Source organism: Acomys minous, assembly GCF_964271855.1.
Source record: "Acomys minous genome assembly, chromosome: 7".
NCBI classification, from domain to species: domain Eukaryota; kingdom Metazoa; phylum Chordata; class Mammalia; order Rodentia; family Muridae; genus Acomys; species Acomys minous.
This window is the reverse complement of record NC_140488.1, coordinates 5172057-5185475: the sequence shown is the minus strand read 5'-3', so window position 1 is coordinate 5185475 and position 13419 is coordinate 5172057. Positions and strand designations below refer to the sequence as shown.

General features: G+C 41.2%; 1 protein-coding gene, 1 long non-coding RNA gene and 1 pseudogene across 8 annotated transcripts in view; 2 read left to right on the top strand and 1 right to left on the bottom strand.

Annotated features, from left to right (window-relative positions):
- The window catches only part of LOC311601296 (uncharacterized protein), a 356408-nt gene extending 348422 nt beyond the window's left edge, over positions 1–7986 (bottom strand). Inside the window, exons 1-4 of the mRNA XM_084788668.1 lie at positions 7701–7986; positions 6667–6740; positions 4906–4993; positions 4525–4645 (exon numbers count right to left, since the gene is read on the bottom strand). Of these exons, the coding sequence (XP_084644794.1) occupies positions 4525–4645; positions 4906–4993; positions 6667–6740; positions 7701–7823 (406 nt within the window). The 5' untranslated portion in view covers positions 7824–7986. The remainder of the gene's footprint in view (positions 1–4524; positions 4646–4905; positions 4994–6666; positions 6741–7700) is intronic.
- The window catches only part of LOC311601333, a 57463-nt gene that overhangs the window by 1628 nt on the left and 42416 nt on the right, over positions 1–13419 (top strand). For 3 of the 6 annotated variants that reach the window (XR_014780519.1, XR_014780520.1, XR_014780522.1), the window contains exon 2: positions 7982–8049. The exons of 1 other annotated variant lie outside the window; for it this stretch is intronic. This is a non-coding gene — a long non-coding RNA (uncharacterized lncRNA). Of the gene's footprint in view, positions 1–7981; positions 8122–12116; positions 12196–13419 lie in introns of those variants that run through there. 2 more of the 6 variants (XR_014780523.1, XR_014780524.1) reach the window with 2 other exon arrangements.
- LOC311601899 (actin, cytoplasmic 2-like) lies at positions 9038–10529 on the top strand (annotated as a pseudogene). The gene has a single exon. The product of its transcript is annotated as an actin, cytoplasmic 2-like (transcript).

The following is a 13419-nucleotide window of genomic DNA, read 5'->3' as shown; positions in this document are numbered from 1 at the left end:
GAAATGTTTCTCTCTAGAACATAGGCTCTTCATCAGGACATAAGTGTGGGTCTACCAAGTCAGTAATATTCCTAGGATTTCAAAGTCAGCCTCACAGACACAAGACTTGCAGTACAATATAGTGTTTATTAAGCAAAGACATACCCTTTTTTGAACAGATATTACTTCTCAAATTGGTTGTCTGGAATATAGGTTACAAAGTGGCATAGGACCACAGAAGACATATATGAATAAATCAAGATTAAGGCCCGAGATTTAAAAAAAAAAGGGCATGATGGAACAATATTTTTCTGCATTTCAAACCTCTGTGGCATTTCCTATTTTGGCAAAAACATTAGTACCCTAGAATTCTGCCCATTGAAGGCAGCTTGCCCCAGCAAAAGCACAGATGTATATACGTATACTTGAAAAAGTGTGGGGCAAGCAGATGGAAATGAATAGTAGTTATCACACACTAATCTGGATGTAATAGTTTGCTTTTGCAGCTTCCTTTCCATTAAACTCATTATGCTTAAGAAACAACTAAAAACTAAACTTATGAGTAAAGAAAATAACCCACCCACCCTCTCACATCAAGGGACTCTTGTATGTCCCTTTCCCATATAGACCATGGACTTAGGTCTTCTGCCTCATCTTCCCCTTAGGGGTGAGGATTGATGGTGTTCTCTTCAGTCAGAAAATATGCAGAATTATCTTGACCAGGCTGCCTGGTCTCTCTCTTAGGTAAGAAGAAGAGGCATGCTGCAAAGGAAAAAAAAGCAGGGAGAGTGGTAAACTGAAATATTCTGTGGTGATAGGAGTATTCCTTTATTTCAAGCCAGTGAGCCACTGACAAGTATCTTTGCATTATTGGTTTACAAGGTACTAGCAGAGGAGAGAGAGAGGCAGGGGGGGATGGAGAGAGAGAGAGAGAGAGAGAGAGAGAGAGAGAGAGAGAGAGAGAGAGAGAAACAGAGACAGAGACAGAGAGACAGAGACAGAGAGAGACAGAGAGACAGAGAGACAGAGACAGAGACAGAAAGACAGAGACAGAGACAGAGACAGAGACAGAGACAGAGACAGAGACAGAGACAGAGACAGAAAGAGAGCTTGGAAAGTTAGGATTCCTGTACTATTCTTCCTTCCAGATGCCCCTTGGCTTAATGGCCGTCCTGAGAACCCAAAACTTCCTTTTAGTCTGCAGCATATGTGTCTGGCCCTCCATTCCCCAGCTTTTGTGAAGTCAGACCTAGCCAAAGTCTCAACTTTAGCCTTGGATTGAAGTCATTTCCGCACTTACACAGTGGAAGTAAAGGTGTCAGCTCCCACCAGGAAGTGGAGGAGGACAAGCACAAAGGCAGTGTTACAGGTATCAGTTGTAGAACTCTTTTTTGACTCTATTTTGAAGTGATTCAGGACCAAGTAAGTGGAACCAAATGGGGTGAATGAGGAAAATAGATTCAGGAGGAGTTGGGTTTCAAGCAGACAGCTGAAGACCAGGACAGGAGTGAGCAGAAAGGAAAGAGCCCAGTCAGAGTCATATGTCCACAGGATGAAACTCTTGCCCTTCCTACTCTAACTCTTTCCCAATGAGCTATCTGAAACCCGACGTTCACTGCCTGGACGATTAGATCAATTTGCTGTCAACTCTGATTCTTAGAGTTCCACTCAAGAACATCATTGTATTGGTAATGGGCACGAAAAGGGCTACCTTTTGGAGTCTACTTTGCTAGTGAGCCCGTCAGACCATTTGCCAATTTTAATCTCGGTATGAGATCATAGGGACCCAATTTCTGGTGACACTGATGGTTCATTTGGTCAAGGCATGTATATGAAAATGGTACACATTTAGCTATCTAGAATTTCTAAACATTTAAAATGAAAATACTTTTGATGTCTTGCTTCTTTGCCAGATTGAATGTTTCTGCTCCTTATAAGGCTAGCTGGGACTTTACATGAAGAGCTAAATCTGCTGGGTTATTTTTATCAGGACCAGTTTTATTCTGTAAGTGTAGCCCTTAAAGATGGTCCCCAAGGTCTGTCTGCCCTGTCTAACATAAGGCAACTCCATAGATAAATGCCAAGCACACTCACTCAGCAAAGGGAATTTTAAGGAACTTTTTCAACATGATGAGACCTATCCAAGGTAGGTTCTAGACTGTATTGCAGTATTGCAAAATGGATAATCTCAGTAAGGAATCTGGATTCAGTGTTGAGCTTGGCACTAAAGTGAGGTGTGGCTGGGGAAGACTGAAAGTCAGATTGTATTTAGGAATCATTTATGCAGCTCAGTCATACAAGGATCTTTGTAGCTGTTACTACTGCAATAAAACCCAATGGTTTTACTCAGCAGTGAGTTCTACCATCACATGTGTGACTTCCTTCACATTGATAATGCTTTCAACTCTGCATACCAAAAAGAGAACATATTGCTGGGGCATTCTCCTTATGAAGAAGAGTCCCAGATCAAAAGAAAAAAGCTATAGGGCATTTCAACTCTATCATACAGATTCCCTCTTAGACTGTAGAGCCACAAGTTGAAATAAGTCACAAATGACTCTAAGTCTCACAGACAGGAATTTACACAAGCAAACTGAAAGTTCCATGCAAAACCTCTGAAAAAATGTCTGTAGTAAAATTATTCATAATTATCAAAAACTTGAAAGCAATCCAGATGTTCTTCTGCTGATGGAGGGATTAAAATTGGCAATATAGTCATAATGTGGAATAAATGAAAGTGATCCATTGTTTCCTGTGACATGAAATTTGCTAACTGTACATTTCTAAGAAAAGGAGACAGATGAAAATGTCCTCACATTGGTAATAAGAATGAAACCAATGTTGTTTTGATTATGTAATGTGTGACATTAAGGGCATCACAATGGAATGGATAGGTATTCTTTTTTGCTTTTGTCCATCTTCCCGTGTATTGCTCTTTCTATTCCAATTACTTTATTTTTGCGACAACTTCCATGAATCCCAGGATGGCCTTGAACTCATGGCATAGATAATGGCCATGAAGCCCTGACCCTTCTGCCTCTCCCTCCTGACTACTGCATTGAAAATTTTCTCTAAGTCCAAAATTAGTTCAAAATGAAAAACATTTACAAAATATAAGCATCAGGATCAGGCAGAGTGCCCCACCAGATACCTCCCAATTGCTCCACGCAGCTTCAGGATGCACACTTCACAACAATGCTATGGATACAAGCAAATTGCACTTCTTCAATCATTCAGTTAGTTTTATATATTCCATTTTAGTCCTTTTGGAAAATTCTAGTTCCCTGACAGTTTCAGTGCTCAGAGCTTTGACTAAACTTTTCTGCTATCAATCACTTCCAAATCACTTTTGCATCTTAATAGTATATTTGCAATTTTCTGGTTCCAAATGAAAAAATAAAATAAATATCAGTAAGCCATAGCAAGCACTCCAGATGCTGCTAAATTTCAATGTCTCTTGCTGGTTATCTGGCTTTGCTCCTCTGACTGGAAAGGCTAGCTGTGGGATCTTATAAGGATTGCTCCACAGCTGGTTTAAAAATAATGAATATAATTCCACAGAACAACCCTACAAGGTAACTTCAGATAAGTACGTTAAGTGCAATCACTCTTCATGTAAATGTTAGAAATGGTCACACACACACACACACACACACACACACACACACACACACACACCTACCTTTGTGCTGTTTTCAAAGAACTATTTGGAAAGGAGATCTGAAACTTACAGAAATAATGGAAGTGGTGCTACTAAAACTATTTGACAATTAAACCTACATTTGAAACTGAGGAGAAAAGAAAGATGAACCATAATAAGTGAAAATGTCACAATATAGCTTATCTGCAATGAGATCCATGTCTCAAGTGTTGCAGGTTTTATACAAGGGTATAATTAGGACTTTGTTATAGAAACACATAAAAAAAGCAGCAGTATTTTGGAGGGATTAACCACCTTCACTGCTACTTCCATTACATTGTCCTGGCAACACACATGCCTATAATTCTGTCATCTCTGCACTCAGGAGTGGAGCTAAAGGGCCCGTTCTGACTTCTAGGACAGGGTGAACAATACATAAAAAATTTGCGGCAAAACATCAACAAAACTAACAACAAAAACATGTTGTTACACTAAGACACTGCAAGGACATAAACAATAAAGTGTTATTTATTCAAAGACAGATCTATCACAATGTTTGCAGTATTAAAATCAAAAGCAAGTGAATAATACAAATTCAACAGAAAAAAGGAGAGTCTGCACATTTCTAACTGGGGTTTCTAAAATGTGTAAGATCAGTGATTGCTTGAATCTATGAGAAGATATTTACTTATATTTCTCTGAATCATCATCTCAAAGATTTACAGAAAATGAGCAAAATTGGACATGACACCTGTGATTTCACAGTGTTATAAACAGAACACTATTTTAAACCTCCTAACAACCTTGAAGGTCATCTGATTTATTTCATCCACTTCCAAGTAGCTCATTGTACCTACTCGATGTCAGGGGTGTAAAACCCGTGGAAGAAAGGCTTGTCCTCGTACCTGTGCACTTCCTTGTAGTTGCACTTATGTTTCTGCTTGTGCTCAACCGAGCTGATTTCCTGGTCTGAATTGTTCCAAGTGGCCTTTGCCGAGTGGCTGGTCGAATATCTACAATCTCAACCTGAGATTCCACAAGAAGAGAATACATTTGACTAGCGGGATAGAATAAGACACAAATAATAGGAAACACAGGCAGAACCCAAACACTTTAAACATAATAACATACTTCAAGCAATTGAGAAGCCAACACTGTGTGTGTGTGTGTGTGTGTGTGTGTGTATGTGTGTGTTTGTGTGTGTGTTTGCAACAGACATGAAGTACATAACAACATTAGAGGGATAAAGGTTCATAGTTCTACACAACGGTGGTCAGTGTACATACTTCTGAGTCTGAATTAGGATGTTCCATTTTCGCAGCTTCATCCTGGCAAATTCTTTGCAATTCATTCTTCTGGCGTCGTTTTTCAAGCCTCAATAAAGCCATAAAGAAAGAATTATCAAAATGTGTGTTGTGTACTGGCCAGGAAACTTGCTCTTTGTTGGATAGCTTTCATTGCACTAGACAGGGTTATATAAGCTGATGGAGGGAGAAAAAAAGTCAGTGACAGTTTTGCCAGCTGTGAACACTGTCATCAACAATAATGACTGGCATGGCACAATATGCCCACGTTTACAACAGTTGCATCAATGTTACGTGGCAACCGAGCAATTTCTGAATGGATTGATGGCCATACCACGGGAGGAAACATATGTCTGGTATTATAAATCTGATCAAGAACACAATGCTGGGGAGTTCACCAGCCCCAAGAGTGAATCTACTTGCCATTACCTTGCTAAATGGTCATAGCGTCAATGTGCTCTCTAAATTAATATCTTTATGCAATTCGTCTTTATGCCCATGGATTAGTGCAGTTCTCAGATCTCATCAGAGAAGTTCATTTACGCAGTATTCAGTGGTTAAAATTGAAACTCACAACTAGTCAAGCTATAGAGAATTAAGTGTTATTGGCATGTTTAGATATACATGGTACATCTGTAAGAGCCCCTTCCACACAAGGCTTAGGGAGTATTGCAGAAGGTAGGGCAGGAAGGCTGTAGGAATCAGAGATCAGGGAGATAACAGTGTCATGTGGACCATGACGGGAACACTGCACTCAGGAGCTCATAATAGTGGCATGGCCACATGAGACCCACAGAAGCCCTACCTCCTGTAATACTGCTCCAAAGAGTGTTTGTTCTAATTGACCTCTTTAGAACAATATAGAAATATGATCCAATGAGAAGCCACTGTTAGAACCCAATCTCTGCTCTGAACACAGTAAAGACATTCATAAACAGAAAGAACTCTAGCTCAAGGACGGGAACTAGCCACTCAGATGTTTGTTTTGATAAATCTCTGGGTATTGTGTTTATTTCATACTCCATTAATTTTCCATTTTTAATATATTATCTATTTTTCTCTTTATGGATTAAGTTTAACATCCAAATGGTATAACGAGAACACTTTTTTTACACAATGAGAAAGACCAAGGACAACCTATTTTAAGTAAAGCAAATGGTTTCAGAAGGCCTACTCAGGTTACATATGCTCATGGTAAGGTTTTGTCAACTAGTTCATATTTTATTTGCTTTCTCAGTGTCTCTACTTGTAAAGACAGAGTTGACAGAGGATAACTGTGAACTATTGATTATCCTTACTCCATATCTCAAATGCTATCACGTGTGCTTTCAATACTCCTGTTTTTAAAAATATGTATTTCTTTATTCAGTGTGTGTGTGTGTGTGTGTGTGTGTGTGTGTGTGTGTGTGTGTGTTCATGTATGTCACTTGTGTGGAGGACAAAGGAAAACATTCAGGAATCAATCCTCTTTCTACTACGTGGGTTCTAAGAGTTAGGCTCACAATCTCAGATGTACTGTGTATATTTTTTTCTTGTTCCATTATTGGACCAATCTAGAAAATAATGCAACAGACACCAGTTACATAGTTCCTCACATACATGAAAATACACAGATTTGGAAACCAGCAAATTGGTCATCTTAGATTCATTTGAAATCCTTAGTTGATCATGTTTTGTATGCAATTTCTTTAGTAAAAAAATGTGTTTCAGCTCTGCGTTACTTACAGCCATGATACCTCTTACCTGGGGCACTTCACAGGAATGTCATCATCCGAGTCAATAACTATAACATTGGATTGAATTTCAGTGGGGTGTTCCTGCAGAAAGATTAGCATATCCATTTCCGTTGTTGCCATCATCATGTTGGCATCTTTGAGAGTCAAACCCACAGTCAAGCCCCAGCCTAATTTCCACTCAAATGTATCTGCATACTAAAATATGCTTGACATATATAGCATCCATTACATATTCTAGTTACAACTGATCCACAGGTCAGTGTGAGGAAGATACCAGGTTTATAGGTATAAAAACAAAGTATACACAAAATGATTTATCCCAAGCCTAGTAGATCCAGAAGAGGAATTTCATTTTCACTCAAGTTCACCGCTCACGATTTTATGCCATCATACTGTAAAGACTGTAAAGACTCTTCTGACTGCTGTCCTTCTGTTCTCATCTTTTATAAAATACCCACCAGTATAGGAACAGTGTCCTAGAGGCCTAGAGAGAAAAACTGGAGTAAATCACAAGTAGACGTCCTGGTGCCTTGATGAAGGCTAGCGGAATATGGATCGGCCAAGTAAGATTCATTTTCTCTTTCTCAGAAGAGGAAGCAGATCTTCGGACTGAGTCCTACATCTTTGAAGTCTACATTCTCATGGCAGATGACAGACAACTTCCTTCAGTTTTCGCTTCTATACAACGTTCATTACTGTTTTCAATATGGAGAGGCGGTTTATTCTAAAACTGAATGTGGGAGTGATGGATCTGCTACACCACCACAAGAGGATCATGTACCACAGGCCAGAGGTCTTCATCTAGGCTGCTAACACTGCCCTGTCCATGGTGTTCTACTTATGCCCCCATTGGTGCCAAATCCTTGAGATTCCATCCACTGTAATCACTGTAATCAGTCCAGATTCCTGCCATTCACCTCCTAAACAAATATACAATTGCTCTTTCCTCACTGAATACTGAGTCCCTCTGCACTGATGTCCAGCTGCTGAAAGCAAAAATGATGTGCCCTTCAAAGTGAGGGAGACATAAAACATACTCACTGATTCGTGTGGCTTACGAAGGATGGAAATGGTTCCCACGAGATAGTACTGTTGCTCCCCTAACAGCCTTGGAGCTAATGACCGAATGTTTCTGCTGTTAGGAACATATTTCTTCCAAATCATAAATGACTCTAAAGATGACACAATGTCAATTAATTTAAAAAGTATACTGGATAAATAAGGTGGCAGCTAAATAATACATCACAATGCTGTTTGCCACCCCAATGGCATTTTTCAAGATTTTGAGCCATGGTATTTTTCTTGTCTTCTTTCATTGACAGCCAAGCTCTGCAGATTCCCCAGATGGTCATCACCAAAATATGAAAACCAAATGTAAACTTGTGCTGAGGTCAGTCGTTTGCTGTTGCTCAATTGATTGTTGTGGAAGTCTCTAAAAAAACTGTGTGTTTGTTTGTGTGTGTGTGTGTGTGTGTGTGTGTGTGTGTGTGTGTGTGCATGCATTTTTTCCATATGTTTTAAAGATATTTCACCTTTAATTTCTAAGAAACATGAAAAATATTTTAATTAGCATTTGGTTACCTGAAGCACAAACTATACCTCACCTCTGATTGTCTTGTATATTTTATGGCTCTGAAGCAGTTAACTTTTTATATGTCAATTTCTCTGCTTGCACATCCTTAAACCTTAAAAATTAAACATCAGGCCCCATAGCATACATGCCATAAATGTGGAAATAGCATAGATTTGTCTAGTGAAAATGTTAGAGAGATGACTTCTTTCCCCAGGTTAGTGTGCAGAACTTTAGTGTTTATATTTTATATATTGGTCCTTGAGAGGATGCTAGAATTCTAGACCCCCAACCCAACCAGTAATTCAATCTGTGGTATGATTTACAAGCTACACAATCCATTTGTAACTTTAGGTGTTCATAGAGTTGCCTTTAAGCTTGGCAGTGCATTAACCTTTTCTTTTTTTATTAAGTTTTAAAAATATTTTGTTTTCTAAGGTGAGACAGCCATCATTTACCAATGTCATCTACCATATTTCTATATGGGACCACTTTATAAAAGTCACTACTATTTTTTTAATGCCTAATAGGCATAGCCATAAATTGTGAGTCTATTGATGTTAGAAAGTAGACTGTTTGGCACTCTCCACTGCTTCTGGCATCCACTGGGGACATTGAGTGTTAGGCCCCAAGAGTAAGGGGAGAAAAGTGTATTTGGACACAGGGAAGGTTCTTCGCTGTTGCTAAGATCCACGTGGCTCCTTCTGCAAACGTCACAGCTACTGGATAGAAGCTCAAGACAGGGTACCGAACTGGATGTCTTTGGAGTAAAATATGTATTAGAAGAGTTAGTAACACTCTGGAGAGACAGCAAGGATGAGGGTGCTCAAGCCCCTCTGTGGATTTGGAGTCCCTTTTTATACATTTTATACATTTCAGAGGAAGGGAAGCAGCCCCATGCCGGGCAACTTATGAGCAGTCCATGCTACACACTATGATCAGGCTGTCTGTAATTCCTAGGTGGCAGGGATGAATGTGTGACCTTTAGGGTGTTGGGGAAAGGGGAGGAGAGAACCATTTAGTTAATGTGTTTCCATCATACCTGTGTTTGCAACACTAACTACTGATAGCTTGGAGTGTGCTGATCTTGGGCCTGTATGGAAAGTCAACTATCATGGCAGCTTTAAAAAAAATAAAGTATCACTTCAGAAAGATCTTTGAAGGAGAGTCTTGCATTAAAAGATCCATGATGGGTAGAGTCCTCATCCCCAGTGAGTGATCTCGCAGCTCTTCTGTCGCTGGTCCATACCTGCCACACCAGAGCGTGATGGTGTGTATGGATCAGAAGGACTTCTACGTGGGCGATGAGGCCCAGAGCAAGAGAGGCATCCTGACCCTGAACCCCACTGAACACGACATCGTCACCAACCGGGACAATATGGAGAAAATCTGGCACCACACCTTCTATAACAAGCTGTGTAAGGCCCCCGATGAGCACCCCATGCTACTTTCCGAGGCCCCCCTGAACCCCAAGGCTAACCGTGAAAAGATGACTGAGATCATGTTTGAGACCTTTAACACCCCAGCCATGTACGCAGCCATCCAGGCTGTGCTGTCCCTGTATGCATCTGGTCGTACCACTGGCATTGTAATGGACTCTGGAGACGGGGTCCCCCACACTGTGCCCATCTATGAGGGCCACATTCTTCCTCATGCCATCCTGCATCTGGACCTGACTGGCCGGGACCTGACCTCGTGAAGATCCTGACCAAGTGTGGCTACAGCTTCACAAGGAGAGCTGAAAGGGAAATCGTGCATGACATCAAAGAGAAGCTGTGGTATGTTCCCCTGGACTTCTAACAAGAGATGGCCACTGCTGCATCCTCTTCCTCCCTGGAGAAGAGCTATGAGCTTCCTGATGGCCAGGTCATCACAACTGGCAAGGAGCAGTTCCGCTGCCCTAAGGCTCTTCTCCAGCCTTCCTTTCTGAGTATGGAATCCTGTGGTATCCATGAAACTACATCCAATTCTATCATGAAGTGTGACCTTGATATCTGCGAAGACCTCTGTGCCAACACAGTGCTGTCGGGTGGCACCACCATGTACCCAAGCATTGCTGACCAGATGCAGAAGGAGATCACTGCTCTGGCTCTTCGCACCATGAAGATCAAGGTCATTGCTCCTCATGAGCACAAGTACTCAGTATGGATCGGTGGCTCCATCTTAGCCTCACTGTCCACCTTCCAGCAGATGTGGATCAGCAAGCAGGAGGTCAATGAGTCCAGGTCCTCCATCGTCCACCACAAATGCTTATAGATGGACTGTTACTAAGCTGCGTTTTAACACCCATTCTTTTGACAAAACCTAACGTGCCCAGGGAGGAAAAAACAAAAAACCATGAGACAACATTGGAATGGCTTTATTTGTTTTTGTTTTATTTTTAATTTTTTCTAAAGTTTTTTTGTTTGTTTTGGCACTATTGACTCAGGATTTAAAAACTGGAATGGTGAAGGCAACAGCAGTCTGTTGGAGCAAGCATCCCCCAAAGTTCTACAATGTGGCTGAGGACCTTGATTGTACATTTTTGGTTTTGTTTTTTGTTTCGTTTTAGTCATTCCAAGTATCCATGGGATATGGCTACAGGAAGTCCCTCATTCTCCCAAAAGCTACCTTTAGTCCCTAGAGGAGGATGGCCAAGTCCACTCCCTGAGTTCACACTGGCGAGGTGACAGCATTGCTTCTGTATAAATTATGTACTGCAAAAATTTTTTTAAACCTTCTGCCTTAATAGTACTTTACATTTGTTTTTTAATTTTTGAATGGTCAGTCAGCCATCCGTGCTCCCCATTTGTTTTTTGGTCCCCTCAACTTGATGTATGAAGGCTTTGGTCTCCCTGGGGGTGGGCTGAGGTGTTGAGGTAGCCAGGCCTTGCCTGTACACTGACTTGAGACAATTTAATAAAAGTGCACACCTTACCAAAAAAAAAAAAAGATCCATGAGGAACGTGGGAGGCCCACAGTTCTTGACCATTCATTCTATACGAGGAGAAACACTGCTGCTTCAGACTAAATAGGGCACAGAGATTATTATATGAAAAAAGGCTGTCTGAGCACCAAACACCCACATGCAGAAGGCATCCAAAGGCTGATGAAATAATATCCTGGAACTATGCAGTGCCTTCTATGGGTGACAGAAGGGTGACTAGGGTGGGAGTGTGGACCCTGAGTGCGTAGCTGCTGCTGGTCAACAGAAAGGGTGAAGCCACCAGCCTCGTTCTTTCTAGGTCTTGAAAACTAACAGGATTTGGTTTCCTTGCATTTAAAATTTGTTTGCAAAAATGGTGGCTTGATTTCATTGTACTCTCCCTTTGTGAATAGGAGTGCATATCACCAGTATTCCAGATCATCATCAAAGTTTGGGAGCCACTGAAAGTCTCTTGACGTTCAGAGCTGTGCTAGCTAGAAAGGCATCGTACCCTAAAAGGGACTATACCCAGAACCGAACCCACACTTAATTTATTTTTAAAAATATATTTTATTAATTTTTTCATATTACATCTCAATGGTTATCCCATCCCTTGTATCCTCCCATTCCTCCCTCCCTTCCATTTTTCCCTTACTCCCCTCCCCTATGACTGTGAATGAGGGGGACTTCCTCCCCCTGTATATGCTCACAGGGTATCAAGTCTCTTCTTGGTAGCCTGCTATCCTTTCTCTGAGTGCCACCAGGCCTCCCTATCCAGGGGATGTGGTCAAATATGGGGCACTAGAGTTCGTGTGAAAGTCAGACCCCACTCTCCAGTCAACTGTGAAGAATGTCCTGTCCATTGATTGATCTGGGTAGGGGTTCCAAGTTTACTGCACGTATTGTCCTTGGCTGGTGCCATAGTTTGAGCAGGACTCTTGGGCCCAGATTCACTTATCATAATCAATTAATTTTCTTGTAGGTTTCTAGGACCCTTTGGATCCTTCTATTTCCACATTCTCCCATGCTTCTCTCACCTAGGGACACAACAGGATGTCCTCTCCTCTGTCCCACTTTCCTGGTAAGTGAAGACTTTCATGGGACATGCCCCATGACTCTTTCTGCTTCTGGGTTAACTCACTCATTATGATCATTTCTAGTTCCATCCATTTGTCCACAAATTTCTGCAATTCCTTGTTTTTAATAGCTGAGTTTAAATGATGAAATTTGAGATTTTGGAACTGATAAATTTCAGATAATAGTGATTCTTTTTAGATGCTGCTATAATAAATGGATGAAATATTTGGGAGCTATAGATGGGATGAACACAATTGTACATGAGAGAAACCTATAAGAACATGTTATAGATAGCCCAGTTACAGTCTCTCCAGAGTATCCACCTTCTTGTCTCCATATCCAATGAATATGTTACAAGTCCAGTGAAAAAATAAAGCTGCAAATGTTATTACATGCAATGATTATCAAATCATAAAATATGGACATGAGACGCTCTCTGGGTTGGTCCACTATGGTCCTTAGCATACTGCAAAGGAAAAGGATGACAAAAAGAGAAATGAGCCAGAAAAATGTCATGTGAGAGGGCTGTACCTCCCGTTGCTAGATCTGAACATGGTGGAAGGATCAAGGAGATCACAAACCAAGGCATGCAGAAGGTTTCAAAAGCAAAGGTTGGAATGGACAACCACCTTGCTGACACCATGGTTACATCCCAAAGAGACCTATGTTGGGTACCTACTATGCAGAATTGCAATATAATTAACTTGTGCTGTTTCAAGGCACTAGGTTTATGGTTAGTTGTTACAGCAGGAATACAGAAATACACATGAGAATAGAAACATTCTACTAGCGATTCTAAGCAATGCTTTATTCTTTTTCTTAATTGATTTTTTTTTACCTTATATCCAGATCGCAGCCCCCTCCCTCCTCTCCTCTAGGTCCCGCTCTCCTACCCTCTTCTGCCTTTACTGCTGCCCTTTTCCTCACCCACTTCCTACCAATCCACCATGGCACATCAAGTTGCTTCAGGACGAAGCACATCCCCTTCCACTGAGGCCAGCTAGTGGAAAGTGATCCACAAGCAGGCAACAAAGTCCATGTCAGAGACAGCCCCTGCTCTGCATTCAAGGGGACGCACATGAAGACCAAGCTGCCCGTCAGCTACATATGAGTTAAGAGCCTAGGTCCAGCCCATGCATGCTCTTCGGTTGGTGATTCAGTCTCTGTAAGCCCCCATGGGCCTAGGTTAGTTGACACTCTTGGTCTTC